Consider the following 24,085-nt stretch of genomic DNA (forward strand, 5'->3'; position numbering starts at 1 on the left):
TTCTCTGCCGAGTTTTTGATGATGTTCCACCTCTGAATGTACTTCCTCATTGATTCATCATGCTTTTGTCGACATGACCTCAGTTCCTCTAATGTCGCCGGCTTTTTGCAGGTTGATCGGAAGTTCTTGACAAACACATCCTCAAAGCTATCCCAGCTGTCGATAGAACCTGGAGGAAGCTTTTTTATCCAAGATCTTGCGGCTCCGCTCAGGTGTATTTGGATGCTATGCATGGCTGTTGCTCTGGTTCCACCTATCAGCTTTACCGTCTCGAGGTAATCGATTAGCTAATCCTCGGGATCTTGTAGGCCATCAAATTTCTTGAAACTGTCGGGTAACTTGAATCCTGAGGGGACTCGAGTTTTCCGGACCCGTCGCGTAAAACACGGGATTCCACAAATATCTTCTTCGGCGAGTTCTGGTGACTGCCGATGTTCTCTTCTGCCTTCTCGCACTCTATCTACCCTGGCCTGAGCCGCCGTATCTCTGACTCCACTTGCTTCTGGTGGATTTTGCACTGCTGCAGTAGGTCTCGGGCTATTTTGTCTTGCAGCTCCTTCGGGAGGTGTGGCTGCGAATGCTGCTCCCATGGCCCCACATCCTTCCATGACCATGTTATACAACGCTTCTCTCGGGTCCCCAGGAGGTGGCCTGGACGCTAAGATGAAAGCTTGCGTTGCCATGTACCCTGCTTCTGGTGTTTTCGGGATGATATTCCCCCTCGTGTCAATTGACATAAAAGACATATCGAGGTTTTGAATTAAAGTCTCTCTTTCAGCCTCTGGTATATTTTGCAGCCGAGATCTTGCTCTCCTCCGAGCTTCTCTGTGACTATCTCCCGAAGTTCCTGATTGTCGACTTAACTCCGCTCTTCACCTGCTTGATGCGGAAGCTGCCTCTTTTCTTCTGTTCAAGGCAGCTGTCTGTTTTTCCAATTCTCTTCCAGCTCGGGCGAGCCTATATTGGTAAGCCTGTAATTCTTCGACCGTAGCGGTTGTCTCCATTGGTTCAGAACCATCCATAGCTCTTGCTGCTCTATCCCAAGCTGCTTGTGGAAGTTGAACTCTAACACGTGGTGTAGGCCCGACATATTTAGTGCCCAAACCTCGCCTTAGGTCAGAAGGATCGACATATGGATTTCCCAAGTCGTCGAAAGCTTCTGATGTTTCCTCCTGATTGCGACTTGCTTCTCCGATGGCGCAGATCTGATGATATTTTGAGTTCTGGACTTTGCTTGGTTTGGTGACACCATCATAGAGATTGGTGAAGACCTTTCCAATAGAGATGGACTTGTCGATGAAATCGAAGCTGTCGGTGTCGCTTGAGTCATCGCTTATATAGGAGTCCGCGGATGACTCAAAGGAGATGTCGCTAAAGATCTTGGCAAGTTTCTCGCTTGCTTTAGTGTCGATGAAGCGTGGCGATGAAGTCTCCTCGTCGCCTGACTCGATGGATGATGATGAACTTGAAAAATCGGGATCGACCGCCGATAATCCCGACGAGATCGGAACTTCGATACAATACGTTCCTTCTTTCTCGACGCGGAAGTGGAACTTTCCGAACGTCATCTCCATGGGCTCCTCCAGATACGCATATGCATCCAAACGGGAGGGCGGGTGAGGAACAAAATCAACGAGACCAGTTTCGATCTGTTTACCTCTGTCCATGATGTTGCTTGCTATCGATGAAGTTGACGATCTTGAACGTGCCATCGAGATCAGCTCCTTGTCGCCTCTAAATCCCACAGACGGCGCCAATTGACAAGGTATTAACTTGTCAATGCCTACAAGTAGTAGACTAGGGTTTCGTTGGATGTAGAGGGCAAGTAGATCTCGAAGGTTTCAGCCGAAAAGTACTCGGCAATGTAAGAACTAGGGTTTTTGAGACAATGATTCGATTTCTTTCTTTGTCCCTCGACTCCCCCTTATATAGGAGGTGGAGCCGAGGGTTTCGCAACATACAAGTTTACAGAGTCCGAGAGGGTTTCTAACCCGTCCCGCAAGATTACGAATAATGCTTCCTATTACAACTCTAACTTTCCTTAACAGTATCTTGGGCTTCCGAATCTTCTTATTCTTCGGGTCATGGGCTTTTAGTAAACCCTGGGTATCTTCTTCGGCAGGCCCATTGGGGATGCCTATGTCACGCGCGAACAGGGTGAACCCGGGCCAGCCCGCCGGAGCCCATCTGGGCCCGAGCGCCCGCCGCGACGCCTGCGCCGCTGCACCACCGCCACGCCTGCGCCGCTGCACCACTGCCGCTCCCCGATCGCGCGTCATCGCCTCCGCCAGTGCCCGGCCCGCCGGAGCCCATCTGGGCCCGAGCGCCGCCCGCGACGCCAGCGCCGCTGCACCACCGCTAAGCTCGCCACGCCTGCGCCGCTGCAACCACCGCCGCTCCCCGACCGCGCGACATCACCTACGCCAGCGCCCGGCCACCGGACCCAGCGCCCGCCGCCCCGCCCCGCGCCCGACGAGCTCCCTCTCGCCAGGGGACGCGGGGGGAAAGGAAAGACCGCCCCGCCGCCACCTTCCCCGGGGGGCGTGCGGCTTTGCCGGCCCCCCTCCGGCGGCGGCGAAGCATGGAGGAGGGTGGAGGGGGCTACTGGCGCGGCGGCTAGGGTTTCCCCCCTGGTCGCCAGAGGAGGGCGACGCGGGGGGTTAGACCAGTACACTCTCGTATCCGGCTTCTTGCTCAATACATTCGGTTTCGAATCTGAGGAGTCGCTATATTTTTTATTCTTTAACTAAATAGTTTGGAATTTGACATTGGCCTGATGAAAATTGATCAAACTCAAAAACTTACAAGCAAAGGCGATCAATAGTTTTATTGACCAAAACTTCATGAAAAAGAGTGCCCCCACATAGACACACAATCTATGGAAGATATCGTGACGGGCATAGAAGGAAAAACGAGGAAATAACAGAACCTGAACGAATATGCTCTAATATTTATACAACTCCAATTAGTACATGCTTGATGTAGTTAAAGTCATTTTTCGCGAGTAAGTTAAGGTCATCTTTAGCTATTTGTGTGCAGTAAAAAAGTACAGTCCTACAGCCCTAGACATTATTCACATATAAGAAAAAAGTGTTTGGCTAGCAAGGTTGCTATTCGGTAACTCATGCTTAAGTTGCCAAAGTAATGCAAGCATTTCTTTCGAAAAAAGGTCAAAATTTGACTGCGAATTGTTTGGAGCATGGGCGACATGGAGTACGTCTTTAAAAAAATGAAAACTATGTTTTTGAAGTTTCAAAAAATTCTGAGAAAAAATTCTAGATATAGGAAATAGTGTAATCTAACGTGAAAAAATATCAACTTGAAATACCCCGTACTTTGGGATGCACAAGACTGGCAAAATCTGACATCCAAAGTAAATAGTGCAAAATTTCAAACCTCCAAATTCTGTCAGATTTTGCTATTTTTGTTAAACCCAGAATATAGAGTATTTTGGGTTGAGATTTTGTATGTTGTTAGAGTACATCATCATCTGTGTCTTACATTTTTGTTCAGAATGCTTTGGAACTTCGAAATCATGGTTTCAAATTTTGAAATATATAGGATTCCATGTCGCCCGAGCTCTGAAGTCAATTTTCGTCAAAATTTCCAGTAGTAGCGGGAAGATTGGTGGATTAATTGGGGTATTCGTGCCGCCCCCACGGCGGCCGGACCGCGCCTCTTCCCCAGCCTCCCCCAGACCTCCTCCTCCGCCCTCCCCTGCCATCGCCGTCGGCGTGTGCCACCGGGCGTTACCCGTGCGGTGCCGGCGTCGGCGGGGTTGACTCTACCCGCCGTGAAGTTGGGGGTGCGGGGACCTCGGGCTAGCGGCGGTGCACTTCAGCGGGCGTCGGTCCGGCGGGAAAGCGTGGAACCTGCACGTCGGGTGGGAGGAGGGGCGGCGGCGCGGCCGTTGGCGGCGGAGCTGCGTAGGCGGCGCCATGGCAGGGCCTGCTCGGCCCAGATCTTGGCCCAGGCGGGGCCCGGAGGGGCTCGGCGGTCGCCCTGCGCTTGGCACGCCGGCGGCGCTCCCTGGAGTCAGAGAAGGCACGGCGGCGGTGGGTGGGTGGCGGCGGCACTTTGGCCGGCCAGCTACAGCGTAGCAGCGGGGCTTTGTGGGCCTTTTTGGGTTCGGTCGGGCCAGTTCAGGCCTGGTTTGCCTCGCTGCCTCGTCCGGTCGACTACCGCGAAGGCGGTGGAGGCAGTTCCCTCCCGCGTGGCTGCGGTGCTGCTACCCCATCCCTGCTGCATCCCTTTTCTTCCTCTAGGCCCTGCTCCGGTGACCACAGTTAGGCAGCGAGGATGGATACAAGACCGTGGTGGCGTGTGCTGGTGGGCGGCATGTTAGGTGGAGCACGTCAGCGCGTCTGGGGTGGTCGGTATGGTGGTCGGGAGAAATCCCTGTCGGCATGCTCGACACCGACGCGGTGACGCCTGCGGTTGTCACCTTGCCATCCTGAAGGGCATCGGGTGTACGTCCTCCTCAATCCCCTCCGCGTACCGGGGGAAATCCTAGGACTAGTCCGGGCAGCAGCGGCGTCGTTGTTGTTTCCTTGGTGAAGGTGTTGCTTGGTATGCGGCGTCTCGGCGTGCTAGGAGCGTGGTGGTACTTCTCCGGAGGGCGCAGCGATTGCGGGTCGTCATCGTTTTCGTCGATCTGCCGGTGTCGGCATTACTTTTGCTTTCCTTTCTTTGTCTTTTCTTTTTGGCTTGGTTGTGTTGCGGCCCCAGCTTGTTCTTTGTATTGGGTGGTTTGCTATATTAATATAGCGGGGGCGAAAGCATATTTCGAGGATTAATTGGGGTATTTAGTCCTGTTCAGTCCCTCCTTTGGCAGTCCAAAGGCATCAAACTTCTCACAATGTGCATTTTTGCTTATTACAAAATCTTCCGGTAATCTTGGTTAACCTGACTACCTGAGGACAGTTTATCCTTTTGTCAGGTGTTTTTTCTGTTCAAAATCAGATCATGGATACCCTGACACTAGGACTGCTGCTACTATCTATGTATGGCAATTGCATTTAGAAGTGGAACAAAAAGGTGTAACAGATCCTTGATGCATAAAAACGTTTCAATTCAATAAAGGAAACAAGAGTTGACAAGAATCTGCATTCTTTACGCTCATAGTATGGTTGTGAGTACAAGCGGCAACAGTGTCAATAATCATATCTTGATGTATAAGATGACCTGAATGTTGCAGAATAGTAGATTCATACTAAAAGGAACATATACAAGAGAGGGAATGCAGAGGACATGAGCTTCAAACAATAAGCATAATAAAAAAAACGGTCGGCCACATCATGCGACTGAATCAAAACGAGCAAAATGATCTAAATTAGGAAATACACAATTGTGGCACGTACTACCTTTTTCGCTTCATGACAACTTGACAAGGAACCGATGATTGAAGTCAACCTGGTGGCGTGAGCCTCTGTGGTTTTCCTACTTGAACGACCGAAAGGATTAAGTGAAAGTACAGTTCAGTTAATACAATGAGCTCATACGGCTGGAAAAAATACTTAAACTACAAAACTCTACAAAATCCAGAATTTGGTGGTTGTAGATGTCTGGGACATTTCATTATCATAGTGATCGGTGGTAGAGTGTAAGATTTGATGTTTCTATTCCCCTGAAAAGAAACTAATCGACCCCAGGAAAAGCAAGGGTTCAAACAAATTTGGAGAACGGAAGGAGACTACAGAGGAATACTGTCGAACTGATCTCGCTGTCGACAGGCATGGCGGACGCGAAGGAGGTAGTGGCGGAGGCAGAGGTGCCGGTGTCAGAGGGAAGGGTGTAGGAATTGTGTCTGTCAAACTATATCCAAATTGCTTCTTGTTATTTGCTACACCTCAATATGGAATTATAATTTTACGTGTTCATGGAATATTCATCTTTGATGAATGGATTGTTTACATAGTGGAATATTTGCTATGGAACATTACCCGTTGGTAGTGGTGTATTAATACTTGTTGGATTATACTTAAGTATAGATACTTAAGGAAGCTGGTCAATTAATATTGGAAATACAGTATATATACTGAAAATTACCCGGGCACAATATTAATTGGAAAGGAGCTAGATCGAAGATCAGATTCCAGCCCTAGTTATGATCTACATAGTTGATCTGTTTGATTAATTATGGCGCACAACTCACATGTGCGTGTCCTGGGACAAAACAGATGTGATTTCATTTATCGGTTAATTATATTGTGGCTGTTAATTATACATGGAATCTTATCTGGAAACAAGTTGTTTAAACTTGGAAGCTTAAGTATATACGGATTAGGACTCTGGAATTAACGCTATAAGTAGGTCTCACCCTCTAGCCTCAATGACATTGTGAACGGCACCACCAATAAGGCGGATGAATAGGGGTAGGCCTAAAAACCCTAACTGAAACCTTACAAAGGGGTCACCTAGAGGGTGGGTTTCTAGCGGTTGGCGTGTCGGGAGAGAGGTTGGTGACATCGCTGAGAGGCCGTTGTGCTTTCCGGTTCCTCCTCCGTTAGCACTGGCGGTGTAGTGGTGCTGGAATCCACGGCATCCCGTACGCAGTGAAAAAGGGGATCGGAGTGTGTTTGGAGGCGCGCAGAAGGCAGGATGTTAAGACGAACCGCGCATGTTCCCTTTCTTGGACCGGTATATGTGCTATGAGTTAGCCAATCCCATCAAGATTTCAAGACCGTGTCATGATTGTTTCAGAGGAGATGATATGTTATCAGGAGGAGGCGCTGCTGAATTATAGATAGAGATGCAAGTGGGCCAAGAATAGGGTACTCTCTACCTTATTTGGTCAAAAAATGAACTAACAATTTTAGATGATATCATTATTTTAGTTTAACTTTTGCACAAAGAGGATAAATGGTACCCTAATGTTGCCACACTTGCATCTATAAGTCTGTCTGGTTGTTTCCATGTTTGTTTACTCATGTAACTTGATTTTCTATTAATGAAATACGTGATTACTCTCAAAAAAATTATAGGGGAGAGCGTACACGCAGTTTGAGTAAATGACAGTACTTATAGTGCCATCCGATTATATATCTACGAGAATTTCTTTTCGAATGATCTGGATTTGTGCCAAGACCAATATCTTTTCACCAAGGCAAGCTGCTTTATACTCTCAGTTACTTTATTAACTGGAGATGTGAATATTCCATTGAAATATGTGTGATCTAATATGCCGATATCGGTATGGGGTGATGGATCCATCGGAGCCACCGATCCAAAACAGGCATTGACTATTTGTAAGTGGACATTTTCAGAAATAGATATATATTTTTATAAGTGAAAACTTGATGCTACGAGGGTAATCATATTATACCGATCACATCTCAGGTATGGAACTATTTGAATTCTCCAATAGGAACAACTCTTATTCGGGAACGTGTTGGTGATGGATCCGTGAAAACGACCGGCATCAGTAGATCAAGGTGTTCGGGTCTTAGCGGGCTAAACAACCCTGCTCTTCTCTAGTGACGGTGTGGTGCTGGTCGAGACTGTGGACGTCAGAGTACCCCTATGCAGAATGTGAAAGTTCACCCCCATGACTTCCAGGTTTGGGAATCTTACTTTCATGTGTGGAACCATGATTTTAAATTGCTTAATTACTTTAACCAACTATTTTTCAAAAAAAAAACATTTCTATTGTACACTTTGTATGATTGTGTATAATCAGTTTGCTGAGTATGACTTGTCGTACTCACCCAACTCCCTTATATTTTTAGGATGCATTCTACGTGTTCATCGGTGTGGTTACATGATCATTGGTGATGGTTCCCGCTTTGATGTGTTGGTTGAGCTTAGCATGAAGACTTCTCGTCCGTCTACTACAAAAACCTCTACTTCGATTTTTTTTGCCTCGCTCCGGTGATAGAGGGGCGAGGTTGGCGGTGCGCTTTCGGCTCGCTCTAGTGCGCGTAGTAATCGCTAGGTGCTCCAAAAACCTTTTTGTAATTATTATTATTTTTTATATTCTTTATACAGTTGTTGATGATTGGTCTTTTCACAAACAAATCGTGTACATTGTACATTAAAATAAGGTGAAGCTAGTTTGAACTCCCTGACTTATGATGTCGCACTAAAACGACAATACATGTATAAAGTGGTTTGCCAAACAAAAAAGTTACTCCATCCGTTCCAAACTAAATGAGACAGCTTCCTCCTAAAATTAGCAAACCCGCTCACTAAAACATGACACGGTACATGAATCTTCGATTCATATATACTACTTCCTCCGGTTTCCCCTTAGAAAAGTTTGGGTGGGACTCCTCTCCCCTAGTCGGTTTGAGAGGGGGGTAGGGGGCGGCAAACCCAAGCCGTGCGCCCCCTCGCCCTCCAAACCTAGCTGCCCAAGCCGCCACCTCTACCATTTTTAATGCCGCCCTAGCTAGCACCACCTACGGCCACCACCGCTCCACCCCCTCTTCTTGCGGCCGTGGAGATCTACTTCCCCTACTTCTTCATTGAGTGTTTCCTGAGTTCTACACCTGTCGAGAGCTAATCTAGTCGAGCACGTGGAAGCACTGCCGGATCTTCATCGACACGTTCCCACTTCGACGGTGTGCTTGATCACACGTACTTAGACGCGGTGTTGTTGATCATTTACTTGTGGATGCCGTGTAGGTGTTGCACGTGCAAAACTTGTTCGTGGGAGCGTTAAAGGGATAATATATCTCCTCCCGACTTCATCAACCTCATCATCGACAACTTCCGCTAGATCGATCTACGATGGTATGATCTATTACCTCCTCTCTTGCATATGATCTTGGTTATGCATTTTTTTTCTATATGCATTTCCCACAAGATACATCCGCATCTGGACAAAGTCGTGTCCATTAGTTTGGAACGGGGGAAATATAAATCATATTTACGAGCATTTTTTCATTAAAAACTGTAGTCAATGATACTCTCTGTGATAAAAAAATAAGTGACTCGGCTTTATCAAGATACGGATAATCTTAGTGCACAAATATTTGTATTTTTAGCTACACAAAAATGAAGAATTTGACAAAATCTTTATTTCTGAATGTGCACACTATTTTTTGAGAGCTAATGTGCACTCTATTTAGTATGCTCAGATCCACACTTTTCCTATTTTTATGTACTAGTTTATAATGCAAAGTGTTTCGCACATCAAGATTTAACTTCATTTTTCTTCTGAAAAACTTTCAAACTTAGTAAGAGAAATAAAATGTCATGTTAATTTGGAAGAGTTTTCTATTAGTTGTAATATTTTCTCCAACCCCAAATACTTACCGCGGGTTGAACGAATCAAGATATATTTTATATTTTAGCTTATTTTTTTTATCTAAATATGATTTTAGATACGGATATATTTTAGTTATAGATATATTTGCATCTCAAAAAAACTGAGACACGGTGAAAGAGTAGTAAAAAATAGAAAAAAAATAAAGGCACGTACAATGGTGATATTTTAGCAGTGCTAAGTATGATAAATGCTTAGGTGGAGGAGATAGAATGTTGAAAAAAAGATTTACCTTCCCTTAATTAAGAGATGATCTCTTAGCACAATCTTTCTCAGCATAAATTTAGGATATCTAATTACTATAGATAAGACTAAAACATAACCTATTGTTCATCAACGTTTTGTCGTTATATCTAAATTATAGCGACGCTAAGCGTAGACACTTAAAGTGTGGAGGGAAGGGCGTGTAGGTTGTCTACAATAGTGACATGTTATCTCTAAGGCCCTGTTCGGCACAGGGGGTTTAATGAGTTTTCCAGTGTATTACCCCACCGGTTTTGGGTGAAATCACCCCCTTCACCCAATCCACTTCCTCACCTCAATCCCCTTGCCAATTAATTCCCTTCCCCAGCAACGGCTGTTCGGCACGCAGGGATAGAAAAATCAGATTTTCATCTACATAGCGATCAGTTTTGTCAACAATAAAAACTAAATCTTTACACTACAAATTCGGCACTATATCAGCCACATTTTTTATGCAATTACAGTATCTCAAGAGGCATTACATGAACTCAGAATATGACATCATCTTCAACTGGGTGCTCACCCATGGGTCTCGTTTTTTTTTCTATATATTGGAGAAAGCTTTTGCCAACAATCTCATCAGTAGTTGTTGATCATCAATGACATCCTCATCATCCCACACTGGTTCCGGTCATGGAAAAGGCAAATTCATTTCCGTACAAACAATTAGTATAGAATTATGTATGGTAGTTTGCACATAAACACTAATTACTCTCTCTGGTCGTGTTTAATCGACGCAGACATAATACGTACATAAACTGCTCCCAAATCATACACTTCTTGTCAATTTTATCCAACCGGAGGGAGTACAAGTTTGCCAATTCAAGTCGGCACTGAAAGGTCTTGTACAATGAATGCCTAGCAACAACATTGATGAAAATCTCACAATTTTTGGCACATTTGTAGATACCATAGCATTTGATTCTGAGAATAAGGCAATCTTCTGTTGCAGCTCACTCAATCCTTCTTGCAGGTTCTTGTAAAAATAGCAACCCCATTATCTTATACTGATGATAATTGGAAAGAGAAACATCAAGTTAACCATGTATAAACCATACTATTAATATCAAGCTAAGCAAAAAAATCGAATTAATTGTTGTTTAAAACACCAATGATTTTACATAGAAAATATGACTTCAGAAGAAAGAAATGCCCGCATATGCAAGGTGACGGCTGGCAGCACCTACGACAGTTTGTGCTCGACCAGATTACCCCAGCAGAGCTAATGAATTGTTGTATCTTCAGTAGGGCTCCACCCTCTATACATCAAGGGAATGAGACACATATAGTATGTGCACGCCCTGATTATTCTAGCAGATGCAGGCTATATGTGTAGTACCATGTTTATTACAACCTGTTGCTACCATATACACTACAACCTGATGATACCATGTTTACAAATAAACTGAAGGTATGCATCAGCAGGAAACAGATCGTACAACCATACAACCATTCAACGCCACTCCACCGTGGACTCAAAACACACCATACTGTTAATTGAACAAGTACTTAGACTAAACTAACTACTACATGCATATCAAGAAACAGATCAAGAAACCTAACTACTACATGCATCTCAAGAACTGGATCAAGAAAACTAGGTCAAGAAGTAGATCAAGATCTGGATCTCACAGGGGCATCAATCTTATGTCCGCATCTAGCAGTGGAAGGGGAGAGGAGTGGAAGAAGTTGGACAATACTTACGTATGAGAAATCCAGCTCTGCGGCCGTCGGCGGCGGCGGAGAGATCTCGGCGGCGTCGTCAACGGCAGTGCCGGAAAAGAAGGAGCGGCCGGTTGCGGGATGGGAAGAAGGAGGCGCAGGAGTTCCGGGCTTCCTGGTTGTGATATGGTGGAGCGGTCGGCGTCGTTGGCAGCGTTGGTCGGCGCCGCCACCGCGAGGGGAGGTCCGGGCCGTCGCTCGCTTCGCCAAGAGGTAGAAACGCGAGTGGGGGCAAGCGTTTCTGAAAACCCCCAACCCGCCGTAACCCGCCGTGTATCGGGAGGGTCAACCGGGCTGAAACACCCCAATCCCAGCCTACCGAACGGTCTAGAGGTGTTTTCCAGTGGATTCAAATTGGGCCGGGTAAGACACTCCGAAACTCAAAAAACCACCCCTGCCGAACAAGGCCTAACGAGTTTGTTAACGTTCTCACTTTGAGACTGACGGTGGTCCGGTCCGGACACGCCACGTAGGAACCACCTGTTAGTGCCATACTGAGCAACAGGATAAGGAGGAGCCGATAAAACCTCGGGCTACCCTCCAAATCGAGGAGCAACAAACCGCGACACAAACTGGTGGCTGGGCCACTGGTTTCATTTCTCCTTTTTTCCTTTTAGCTGACGATCGGTCGAAGCCATCAGTCACGCTGGTGCGCAGCTACAAATACGCCACCAACCTGACCCGCCGATCGCATCCTAATCCCCATTTCGCAAAGAAAATCGCCCGAGAACTAAAGGAAGAATTCGGGATCAGTTCCTCGATCGTCCGGAGGCGGAGGGAGATGGAGAAGATGAGCTCGTCGGTGCAGTCCTGGGTGGAGCAGCACAAGCTCGCCACCGTCGGTCAGTCTCACTCTCTCCCGCACCCCCTCTTCCTCCCGCGCGATCCGTTCGTCCCTTCTGATCGGCGCTTTTGCACGCCGCTGTGAGACCAAGAACTGATTTTGTTCGCGTGTGGATGCAGGGGCGCTGTCGGCGACGGCGGTGGGCGCCACGGTGGCCGCCGGCCGGCGGCACGGGAGGGCGAAGGTGCTCACGGTGGCCGCCGCGCTCGGGGGAGCGGTGCTGGCGCAGCGCTACTACAGCGCCAAGCGGAGGGAGGAGGAGGCGAGCAGCTTCGAGCTGGAATTCTACTCGCAGCTGCCGGCGGCCACCGCCGAGGACGGCCAGGAGAACGAGCGCTGGACCTACTAGCGGCGCCGGATCAGGTACCCAGATCACGGCCGGCCGTGCCGTGGATCGAGAGATGATGACGATCAATTAGTGGCTAGTTAATTAATTGCCCGTGACGTGGCTTGTCCTAATCCATCCAGCGAGGACGACGGGATTATCTTATCTGCTTTGTAATTATCCATCCGGCAAGTGGCGTTGTTGTCACTGTCATCTTGTAGGTGAGAAGAGGTCGGGGTTAGATTTAATCCCCTTCTTCCCTATCATCTGAAGCAACCAAGAAACCCAGCAATGCCTTGTGGATCGTGGTAGATGCAATTCTGTCTATTTTGGATGATGTCGATGATTGAATAAACAACTGCAAGTCGCCTGAGTTATCCAAGCTTTGCATTATTGTTGCTGTATTATATACTGGAATCCTCAAAAAAAAAAAATTGTCAGGCTCAGGCAGACAGGAAGAGGTGAGGCCAGCCTAGTCAGGAGAAAAGAATCATGGAATCTATGGTTGTTGCCCTATCCATTCAAGGGATCCATGATTCCAGATCTTGAAGAGTCTTCAGTTCCCCGAAAGAAAATAGGGGGAAATATTGGAGTATAACAAAAGATGCTGTCATCTGAATGAACTTCACTTGCGGTTTCCTATTATCTTGCACGAAACGTTTTGTCCCTGCTCCTCTATCCCAGGCGGCGGCGGCCAGATCCCATCTCCACCGGCGTGAGCTCTGGGCCCCTCTCTCTCCGCTTGCCGCTCCGGCGGCAGGAGGGGGAGGGGACCTCGTTCCTCCTCCGTTTGTAGTTTGGGCTCGTCCGTCGTGGTGCGTCGTTGGGGTGGTGGGAGCGGCGCCGGGCAAATCAATCTGCCTCAACTCCACTCCCACACCGGCGGCGATCTTCACGGCGGCGTCTCGAGTTGTTGGCAACGTGTGCTTGTCGATCTTTCGGTCGGCAGCTTGGTCTTCTCGCCGTTCTTCGGATCCGGCGAGATCCGTTTCTCGACGTGTCACCGGCGTTTGTCGTTGTCCACGACGGCGCCGGGGCCGGGCGAGGTGGTTCTTCCGGCGCGAATATGTTGGTCCGGAGGTGGTGGATATGTCGTTCTTCTCCGACTTCGTCGATGGGAGGCGGCGTATCTTGGTCCAAGACAAGCACGGGGACGTCCCCGGCCGACGTGCCACGGCGACATGTGCCTCGCCGCTACAGCAGGCCTGTTCATCGACTCACAAAGCCTCGTTGGCGATGGTGCTCTTTTGGATCTTGCAATGGTGGAGGCTCGGCGTCTCTTCTTGCGTTCGTCTCGGCGGCGTTGGAATTGGACGGCGGCCGCCGGCTACGATGGTTGCAGGAAACCCTATGGATCGTTTTGTATTTCTCGATCTTTTAGGATTTTATCTGCAAATTCAGGATAATCATTTTATCCCGGTTTGTCTTTTAGTTTCCACATGTGTTGCTTCATGTAACTTGATTTTCGATTAATGAAATATGTGGTTGCTCTCAAAAAAAAAAAAAAACTTCACTTGCACACAACTGCAGCAATGCAAAGCTAGAATAAGGTCCTTGAGAACTAACTGTTGATGGTGATCGTTGTATTTTAGTGCAACACGTAATAAAATTATATTATTAAAATTACAAGGAATATTTGTATACATAATAAATCACTATTGAAATGTACATGTACCAACCATAATAATTACACGGAGTAGTGTGGTTGGATTCTGTTCAAAAGCCCAAGAACTTTCCGCATATTTTGTTGTTCTTTCCAATGCTTGAAGTGATTAAATTCCTGGCACTTATCATGGATAAGGAAGTAGAAAGGTGGCACTATCCTCACATCACCCTAAGGGCATCTGATGTTCGTCAAGAAAAGCGGGCATATGATGCTCATCAAGAAAAACAGAAGTTGGTACACAGCATGCAACAAGCTACAAAACGACCAGCAAAAATAAATTTACATAGAAAACTTATTTTCCTTGTTTGCCCTCGGCTTGAAAACTAATAGCCACTCAGTGCAAACAACGATACATTTGTTTTTTAAAAAAATACGGTAGGGGAAGCCTCTGTGGTGATTTTTTTTTGAAATAATAAGAATCTAAATCTGTGTTACTGGAAATTTGAACTTAGGTGGCTGGGTTGTACATCCACTTCCCTAATCAAGTAAGTTAGGCTCACTTCTTACAACGAAATATAGTAGTTACCAAACAAACACCGCGTAACGGAAATTCACTTTTGATCTTGTGGGTGGATCTACTCCTGCGACCATATATCATTTTTTTCCGTGTACACCTCGACATTCTATGTGGGCATGCCAAATTTTGTAGAAAATCGATTTTTTGTCCTTTATAACAAAGATAAAGAAATGCCTCATGAAAAGTGTTTAGACCGATCTTCCTCTTTTTTACACACGCAAAAGAATATCGGTTTTTTCGTGAAACACTTTGCGAACACATAACATGTTGAGATCTTATTTTTTCATATTTAAAAATACATTTTAAAACTCAATTCAAAAAATCAGGAGCATAAACTCTTTTGGGCACAAAAAGGCCTAAAATTCATTTCTGATCTTAAGTGCATATCATATGTTGTGGCCACCGGAAATAACATTTTATTACGGGAAGATATCTCTCTACTCCGGTACCATATTGAAATGCATGCATCATCCTGTTTATTTAAACGTAATTGCTAGTTCTCAGGCTGAAAACCAAGCTTGTGTTCAGTAAACTCATGCAACGTCAGAATTACATCGTGATTCATGAACTTGAGTTGCAAATTAGGTTGCAACTAAGATTTTTTTTCCAGATGCAAGTGAGGCTAGAACTAAAAAAAATTCGGTTGCAAGTGAGGTTGCAACTACGAAAAATGCTTTCGGGCCATTAATAGATTTTTTTGGCAACAATACCACATGTATTTATAGTAATAAATAGTACATGCTAGAGATACACAAGCTGACTTCAGCAATTATAAAATAAAGTATAAAAGAAAACAGATCATTGAGATCTTTAAATTCTTCTTTCTTCCATGACACAAACTTGTACTTCTCTAAAGGCAGCCGAAAACAGATACCAAATCATAGACCTGAAAATACCAATGAAGATTCTTCCATAGTTTTAATTTGAGCCGCTAAATAGATTTACTTCGTGTACTAATGATGAGTTACAACATAGGTTCAACTGAGATTTGATGACGTTATTCTACTAAGAACAAACTTCGTTCATAGTATACTGAGCCTCAGAAAGACCCTTATTCAAAAATGACACAAAAGATGGACATTACACTCACACAGTATGACATTGACATGGGCGAAGGTAGGGACCAGCACGGACCCCAATTCATTTGAAGAATTGTTAACTTTCTTGTATTACCTCCAGTGAATAGAGTAGAAGACTAGGTATCTTCGTAGTTGGCTCTAGAATAATTGCTTACAGGATTTTACATTTTCTAGTGATCAGCTTAGTTGGAAGAGATAGATAGGAGAAGCGAATGCTAGATGCAAGGTGTGCCAGTCAATCCAATTTCATGAGATCGAGTTTGCACCCTCTAAAATGGAATCTTTTTTTAGACCCCTTCATCAAAATTACAATATGTGTTTTCGTTTCAGCCCTTCCAAACAAAAATATTTTTCAGTCTTTTAAATGAAGGTCGGCCGGTTGGACCCCATCATTGAAACTAAGATGTGGTAACAAAGACCTTACATGTTTAAAGAAAAAGACGGTAAGATTTTGGAAAACCAGATCAGATTATCCCCGTGAATCAGAAAGGCATACCGTATAGTACAAACCATGGTAGGTACAAAGAGGCACCATGACGTTTTTTTTTTTTGAGGGAAGGCACCATGACGTCCTCTTGCGGTTGCGTGCTAACTAACCTGGGCCAGTGGGCCATCACTAATTGACTCTTATATCTCCGGCGAAATGCAAATATTTTTATCAATTGGGACCATATGAATACCTTATACAAATCGTGCACAATTATGTTATTCCAGGCGTGTGTTTGTTGTTCAACAATTTTTGAATCAGCTGTGAGTCAAATAGAGCCCCCTGAACTCCACTATACGTCACAAATACGTGATTGGCACCATATCATTGTTGATGTAGCGTCCAAACATATGTGCCCTTTTTCTTTTTAGCGCTACATGTAACATTACGAAAGGCTAGGGTTTTCCATAAAAGCTGTGTGTATATTAATATTTTTAAAATCAAATGAAGCAAGTAATCTCAGGACAAAATACCTCATTAGAAAAACTTAGCAACAAGGGTGTTTGGTCTAGTGGTATGATTCTCGCTTCGGGTGCGAGAGGTCGTGAGTTCGATTCTCGCAACACCCCAAGTTTTTTTTATGCCACTCAATTGGTAATTCTCAAGTTGGAGCACAATTAGTGAAAATTCCATTATCTATTTCGAGCCCTGATACATAAAATGCTCAGATGCATCCACCTAGGTTCAACTTGCTACAATGCTATGCATAATATATCTTCTTAAACTCACTTGACCAACAGGGTTACTAGCTCTAGCATAAACAGCAGCCAAAGAAACAACAAAAATCGCTGCACATTCTCCTCTGCATCAACAAACTTTGACGGCCGTTTCTTCAGAACCAATTCGAGTAGTCGAAATCTCTGAGCTTCCGGAAATGCTTCTCTGTGTCTTGTCTCGATTTTTTCCACTCTTCTCTTTGTATGATAGTGGAGGCGTCATCCCTTTGAGTCTGTGATACCGGTTTCCCAAATTAGCTTTAGAAGCCTGTTGTTACTAACAAACAGAAAATCAAGAAGTAGGTAAACTACCTTGTCAGTTACTCTGAAAGAATCCCCTCCATCGCGTATGAGTAGCAGGTCATTTCTCCTATCTCTCTTCTTCCCTTCAGGGACATTCACCTGCGAAAGACAACTACATATCAGTAGACAATACACTAAGATAAGTACTACACTAAACAAAATAAAACACGTAAAATATTTGGTAGTACAGAGGTCTGGAATTAAACTGACCTAGTTTCCTGACATCACACTGCTGACAATTTTATTTGATTTCAAATTTGGTACTTTATGGGTTACAGATCAAATGTTCAATAGTAGGACTAACAATCTCAGTGGTCAACCATAGATTTTGATTGTCAGGAGACATGAACAGCAACAAATTCAGATAATACTAAGAGGATAAGTGCTTCTGTTCTGTGCTCTCTAACTTAAGTATTGCACTAGGTTACGGAAAATGAGAGGCCATGATTAAAAGGTAATTATCCCCGCTAAGTAAGACAGCGCACTATGGTCACTTTGGAACTGTCCGTGTTCATCCTCGATCCATACTAAGACCACAAGCCATATCCACATAACTTCTCACGTGCTCACCATCATCTCTCCTTCCACATTATAAGCTAGTCACGAGCACGCGGGTAGTCTCCAGCATGGCACACACAGTTCCTACAAGACGATGAGCAGAAGGTCGCAGGAAACAACACCACTACCAGAGATTCTGCTGAGCAGGTCGCATGCATCAGAGATGACGGTATGTCACCACATCAGCCATGGAGTATGGTTGGCGCGCTGGAGACTAGTAGTGGCTGCAGTGCAGGAGCTGATGGCTGGTGGCCATGAGTCTATGATTTTGGTGTGGAATGAGTGGCAACAAGGTAAGAAAGACTGGACTCTAGATATGGAGCAGGTCCACAGAAACTCATCATAGCTCTTTGCCTTAACCAAATAATAGTGCTTCAGGATTCAGGCAAAAAGTTATTGAACAAGCACGGAAGCACTTTTCTCTACTAACATTTATATTTGAATCCCCAGATATGGACCAAAACCAGTGTGATGCTTGTGTTTTTACTAAGGTAATAAGATTGTCATTGTGCGAAAAATAACAGGTAATATCCACAAGAAATTGTAACATTTGATAGGAATCCAGAATCATCACTAGCAAGCTAATAGAGAGGATGTACAGTTACTGGTAGAAATTTATCTTCCAGGGCCAGGGTTGAGATGGCTAAACCATTTAGATAAGATGAGCAAATAAAGTACGGAGTAACTAGTATAAAATTAGTGACAGCAGATTTAGTATACCTCATCAGTTAAATAAATAGTAAAGAAACTATTATATTATTATCCTGAAGGAATTTAGATATAAATTCTCTTACCACAACTTTCGCTCTTGTGATTGACCTTGATTTTGAGTCAATGACATAAATCTCCTCAAAATCAAGGAAAAAATCCGTATCGCTAAACCGTCTGTTTCTGTAGTGTTTCGTTAAGAAAACCTACAGCAGAAGAAACAAAAATGAAATATATATCAAAAAAATGAGACCAACCGGGACTAGCCCATGCTGAATTTTCTTTATATAGAAGAAACAACCATGAGCACCAATGGGAAAATCAAATGTATATAATCCAGATAAGAAATCTGAAGCTAGATGCACATGTGCTTAATATATCATATGAAATATCCCAGAGAAGAACAATTAGAATTTAGAATAAGCTAGCATGGCAGGTGAGAAGAACTGTTGGGGTGGAGAACAGAAACACACGTTACGTGATAAAACAACAGTGACGTGTGACATTGCTTAGGATGGAAATCGAGTTAAAACTAGCCTAATAGAAGGCCACTGATGTAGGCATCCAAATTAAGAAAAAAAAATTAGCACCTACAAATATTTAAACTGTGAGGTCAATAATCAATGCACTGCACATTCCGTAAGAAGCTATTAAATCAAGTGTAGAATCAGTCACCAATGATGCTTTTAGGAAGTTTCACTGCTAGCTTCACGCGAATTGAAGCTTGCATATGCATATTAAGAATAAGTTAACCTAACAAATCAGAACTACTGTCGGCAAAGACATCTCCTCAGCAAGAAACTATGATGCATTCAGCCAGTCCATTTGGTTTACAACAGAAGGAATCATAACATGGTGGCTTGAACAAACTAGCAGAGTAGGCAACATTCTCACACATACCTTCATAATCTCCCTCTCCGTCTTGTACAGGGGATCGCGCATATGCTCAACCGGTGGCTCGCTTACATGGTAGCGGCCAAAGTTTTTCTTCGCGCACCTCACGTACTGAATTTCAAGGATAAAATCAACAATTAATAACCCAAGGTTCCCTTACATTCAATCAAAACAAGAATAAGAAAGCAGATTGACACCTTTTGCGGCATGGGGGCAAGAACCCTTGGAATGGAGTAGATGTCGGTGTCGGGTGGCGTGACATACATCTGTTGCACAGAATGCAAATATTGAACAGAACGAGAAACACACCACTATCTTGATGAATAGTACTAGCTGTCAATTGTGCCAACATCGCAGTAGATTGACATGTTCGACGGAATGTCAGAGAGACCAAACGCATTTTCGACAGACATGAATGGTGAAATAGCACAGACAATCAATGCAGAATGTAGCAGTAATAGTAGATAGGAGAAATTTATTGGTATATACCTCTCTAAAATCGTAGACGTCGTGGTCAGGGTCGGGCACCTTGCGGATGAAGAAGTCGCAGTGGAGGAGGCTTATCTTGTGGAACTCATCCTCGTCGACGGTGTAGTCGACGACGGTGTCGAAAGCAGACTCCCCCGTTGACATGAAGCTGTCGGCCGCGACCATGGCGATGTCCCCCTCCCCCTCCTCGCCGGCCCCGCCGGTTCGCACAGACAGCTGCCGCCGCGGTTTGACCGGGGCGAGGAGGCGGTCGTAGTCGACGTCGTAGTCCTGCTCGTTGTCGAGGTCTTCGTCGTCCCCCACGCCGTCGTCTCCGTCCAGGTCGAAGTCGCCCGCGTCGCCGAAGTCGTCGTCCATGTCGCCGTCGCCATACGCCGCCGAGACGTCCCGCTGCCGCCGGCCCCGCCCGCTGGGGAGGAGGAGGGGTGCTGGGGTGGTGAGGAGGGAGAGGGAGAGGGCGTGGGGAGGATTGAGCTTGGAGGTGGTGGTGGGGTTTAGGGTTTTGGAGGAAAGAAAGGGGAATGGATAGGTTGCCAGCGGAGTGGTCGCCATTAGCTCGAGGTCTTGCTCACTCTTTGCCACTGTCCACTGTGTGTGTTTTCTTTTCTTCTTTATAAACACAAGGGACCGCAGGTTTGTACATTTGGTAAGAGAGGAGAGGATCATTTTTTAACAGCAAACGTAACCTTTTTCAAATGAATAAGACCTATATTTTAAAAAAAAAATCAAGCTAAATCAAATTTGACCAAACTTAGAAAATACTCATGTGTACAAAATCCACTCTAATGAGAACTGAATGCTAGCTCAATGGCAAGCCTAATGAGGGCGCAACCAACTCACCTAGGTTTGAGTTATAAGGGGGCCAAATGAAAACGGGGTGCTATCCAACGCGTATAAATTTGCAGGTGGAGATGTCTCATCTTCTACCTAACAACGGACAACTAAAAAAGTGATACTTCCCCCTTTGGTCAAAGATTTATATAGATACCATATAAAAAAATATTTTATGCCGTCCTGCGGTTGAGAATTATAAATAGATTGGTGGACTTTCCGCAAAAAAAACATGTTAATTCTCAACACAAAATAGTTTATGTCGTATTGGCGGTTGAGAAGCCGCACTCGTCCATCATGGCGTGCATGGATGACGACGCCCCGCACACCACCAAGCGATCAGAGTAGACCGCAAAGATGGAAGAGGTTGCGGCGGCAAGGTGAGCATCGGTCATCGAGAGGTAGGACATCAAGCTCGATCTGATTAAGGCCAACGTGGCAGCGAAGAAGAGGACCGAGGACTTGGCGATGTTGCTGGTCGACACAAGGTGCATAGACGATGACGTGAGGGTGTGGTGTGCAGATCAACATGCCATGATCTTGTCAGAGTGGATAGCTCCACGGGCGATCTAGGCCAGCACCACTACACCACCGGTGACCTCGACTCCAACAACGACAGAGATCCCGCTGGCGACCAAGGCTTCACCAGCTACAGCTACTCCGCCATCGGTGCCTCTACCCCGGTGGATGATCTCACCCTTTAATTTTCGTGGCTATGTAATGTCGGGCAACGTGTACTCTTTTTGGTTCGCTAGACATTGATTTGCAGCGATTCGCGATGACGTAATCATGGAGACTATGTGATCGTTTTCTAGGTGCTAAAACTATGTGATCGGTGATCCTTATTTTTGAATTTGTCAAATCCATTATGTGCCCCCGATAAAACACCGCCGACGTGGTGGGGGGTGGGGGGAAGTGGAGATGCGCTTATATACTTCAAAGCGGGGAACACACATAGGCCTACCATTCAGCACATAAATTCCAATGGGGTTCTCACCAATCGATACTTGGCAAAAAAAAGATTAGACACTTACGCAGATTTTTAAAGGGATGGGCGAAAAATCTTAGTGGAAAATATAAACTAGAAAAGGAGAGGTTACTGCAAATTATTGATTTCCTGGACATTAAGGCGGAGACTTGCCCTTTATCTAATGTTGAGAGGGATGAGTTAAAAATGGCTAATGATAAGTTGAATAAGCTTAGAAGGTCGGAAGAAACCAAATGGGCACAGAGAGCCAAGGTTAAGTATATACAAGAAGGGGGAGATAATACAAAATATTTTCACCTAATTGCTAATGGGAAGCATAGGAAGAAGAAAATTTTTCAACTCGAACAAGACGAGGGGACGATTGTTGGGGACGAGAACCTAAAAACTTATATTACTGAATACTACAAACAACTGTTTGGTGAAGCGCAACACATTCCAGTACTAATGATGGAGGATAGAGTTGATGATATTCCTCAAGTTTCGGCGGCTGAGAATGAGCTTCTCATCAAAGACTACTCTTTTGAGGAAGTTTATGAGGCAATCTCACAGATGAAACATAATAAAGCGCCGGGGCCAGATGGGTTTCCGGCAGAGTTTTATCAAACCTTTTGGAAAGTCATAAAAGTGGATTTAATGGCGCTTTTTATTTCTTTCCAAAGAGGAGAATTACCTCTACATAGGCTTAATTTTGGGGTTATTACACTTATTCCAAAAAAAGATAATGCGACACAAATACAACAGTACCGCCCTATTTGTTTACTTAATGTGATATTTAAAATCTTTACTAAGGTGGCTACTATTCGAATTTCGGAGGTAGCTCATAATGTAATCAAACCTACCCAAACTGCATTCATGCCAGGCAGACACATTTTAGAGGGAGTGGTTGTGCTTCACGAAATCATTCATGAACTGCATAGGAAAAGTTAGATGGTGTTCTTTTCAAAATTGACTTTGAAAAGGCGTATGATAAAGTTAAATGGCCGTTCTTACAACAAGTATTGCGTATGAAGGGTTTTGATGAGATATGGTGTGATCGAATTAAACAGTATGTGCAAGGAGGGAGTGTGGGGATTAGGGTTAATGATGATATTGGTCATAATTTCCAAACTAGGAAAGGTTTGAGACAGGGTGATCCTTTATCTCCGATTCTATTTAATATTGTCGCGGATATGCTAGCTATTATTATTGCACGGGCTAAGGAAGAGGGTCAGATTGGGGGTCTTCTACCTCACCTAGTCGAAGGGGGAATTTCTATCCTACAATATGCTGATGATACAATTTTATTTATGGAACATGATATTGTTAAAGCACTGAATATGAAATTAATTCTATGTATTTTTGAGCAGCTCTCTGGTCTAAAAATTAACTTTCATAAAAGTGAGATATTTTGTTTTGGTAAAGCAAAGGATAATGAACAACAATATATGCAGATTTTTGGTTGTGAAGTTGGTGCTTTACCTTTTAAATATTTGGGTATACCAATCCATCACCGAATCTTGAGAAATGCTGAATGGAATCCGGTTGAAAGCCGTTTTGCTTCAAAATTAGGGTGCTGGCGGAGTAAGATGCTTTCTTATGGCGATAGGTTGGTTCTCATTAATTCGGTGTTAACTAGTCTACCTATGTTTATGTTATCATTCATGGAGATACCTGTGGGGGTTAGAAAAAGACTAGATTATTATAGATCTAACTTCTTTTGGCAATCGGATGAAAAAAAGAAAAGATATAGGCTCTCTAAATGGAACATAATCTGTAGACCGAAAGACCAGAGAGGTTTGGGTATTGAAGTTCTGGAATTAAAAAACAAATGCTTACTGAGTAAATGGCTATACAAACTTCTTACTGAAGAGGGTATGTGGCAACAAATTTTGCACAACAAGTACCTGCACTCTAAGACTTTACCGCAAGTTGAGGCAAAGCCTACTGATTCGCCATTTTGGAAAGGACTTATGAGAGTAAAATCTGACTTTTTTAGTAAAGGTTTTTTCAAAGTTGGAGATGGTACTTCGGTACGCTTTTGGGAAGATGTCTGGTTAGGGGATGTTCCTCTATCACAACAATATCCCTCTCTCGTACAATATTGCACAACATAGAGATGTTTTGGTTTCCACGAGCTTTGGCTCAAAATCCGTTGAATATTACTTTCAGGAGAGGTCTTAATGATCATAAATATACTGAATAGTTGCATTTGTGTCAATGACTTATAACTATTAATCTCACTATTGAACCTGATAAGTTTGTATGGAAGCTTACAGATTCGGGAGTGTTCACCGTTAAGTCTATGTATCATGATTATATGAATGGCCATACTAGATTCCTGCGCAAATATTTGTGGAAACTCAAGATCCCCTTAAAAATTAAAATTTTCATGTGGTTTCTTAACAATAAGGTATTACTTACTAAAGACAATTTGGCGAAACGTAGATGGACAGGATCTCAAAAGTGTT

General features: G+C 44.4%; 2 protein-coding genes and 1 non-coding gene across 3 annotated transcripts; 2 read left to right on the top strand and 1 right to left on the bottom strand.

Moving 5' to 3' along the window:
- The first annotated feature begins 11,751 nt into the window (after window positions 1-11,751).
- LOC124657741 lies at window positions 11,752-12,784 on the top strand. The gene is made up of 2 exons (XM_047196256.1): window positions 11,752-12,075; window positions 12,197-12,784. Exons 1-2 carry the CDS (start codon window positions 12,015-12,017, stop codon window positions 12,424-12,426), a joined length of 291 nt encoding a protein of 96 aa, XP_047052212.1. The 5' UTR covers window positions 11,752-12,014; the 3' UTR covers window positions 12,427-12,784.
- Window positions 12,785-16,648: 3,864 nt separating this feature from the next.
- On the top strand, window positions 16,649-16,720 carry TRNAP-CGG. Its single transcript has one exon. It is a non-coding gene; the product is annotated as a tRNA-Pro (tRNA).
- Window positions 16,721-16,861: 141 nt separating this feature from the next.
- Window positions 16,862-20,407, bottom strand: LOC124653994 (PLASTID TRANSCRIPTIONALLY ACTIVE protein 6, chloroplastic-like). The gene is made up of 6 exons (XM_047193040.1): window positions 19,820-20,407; window positions 19,528-19,596; window positions 19,337-19,441; window positions 18,523-18,642; window positions 17,180-17,269; window positions 16,862-17,100 (listed from the first exon to the last, which is right to left on the bottom strand). The coding sequence occupies exons 1-6, from the start codon at window positions 20,369-20,371 to the stop codon at window positions 16,984-16,986; spliced, it is 1,053 nt and encodes a 350-aa protein (XP_047048996.1). The 5' UTR covers window positions 20,372-20,407; the 3' UTR covers window positions 16,862-16,983.
- Window positions 20,408-24,085: the final 3,678 nt, after the last annotated feature.

The sequence above is a fragment of the Lolium rigidum genome, chromosome 5, assembly GCF_022539505.1.
Source record: "Lolium rigidum isolate FL_2022 chromosome 5, APGP_CSIRO_Lrig_0.1, whole genome shotgun sequence".
NCBI lineage: Eukaryota > Viridiplantae > Streptophyta > Magnoliopsida > Poales > Poaceae > Lolium > Lolium rigidum.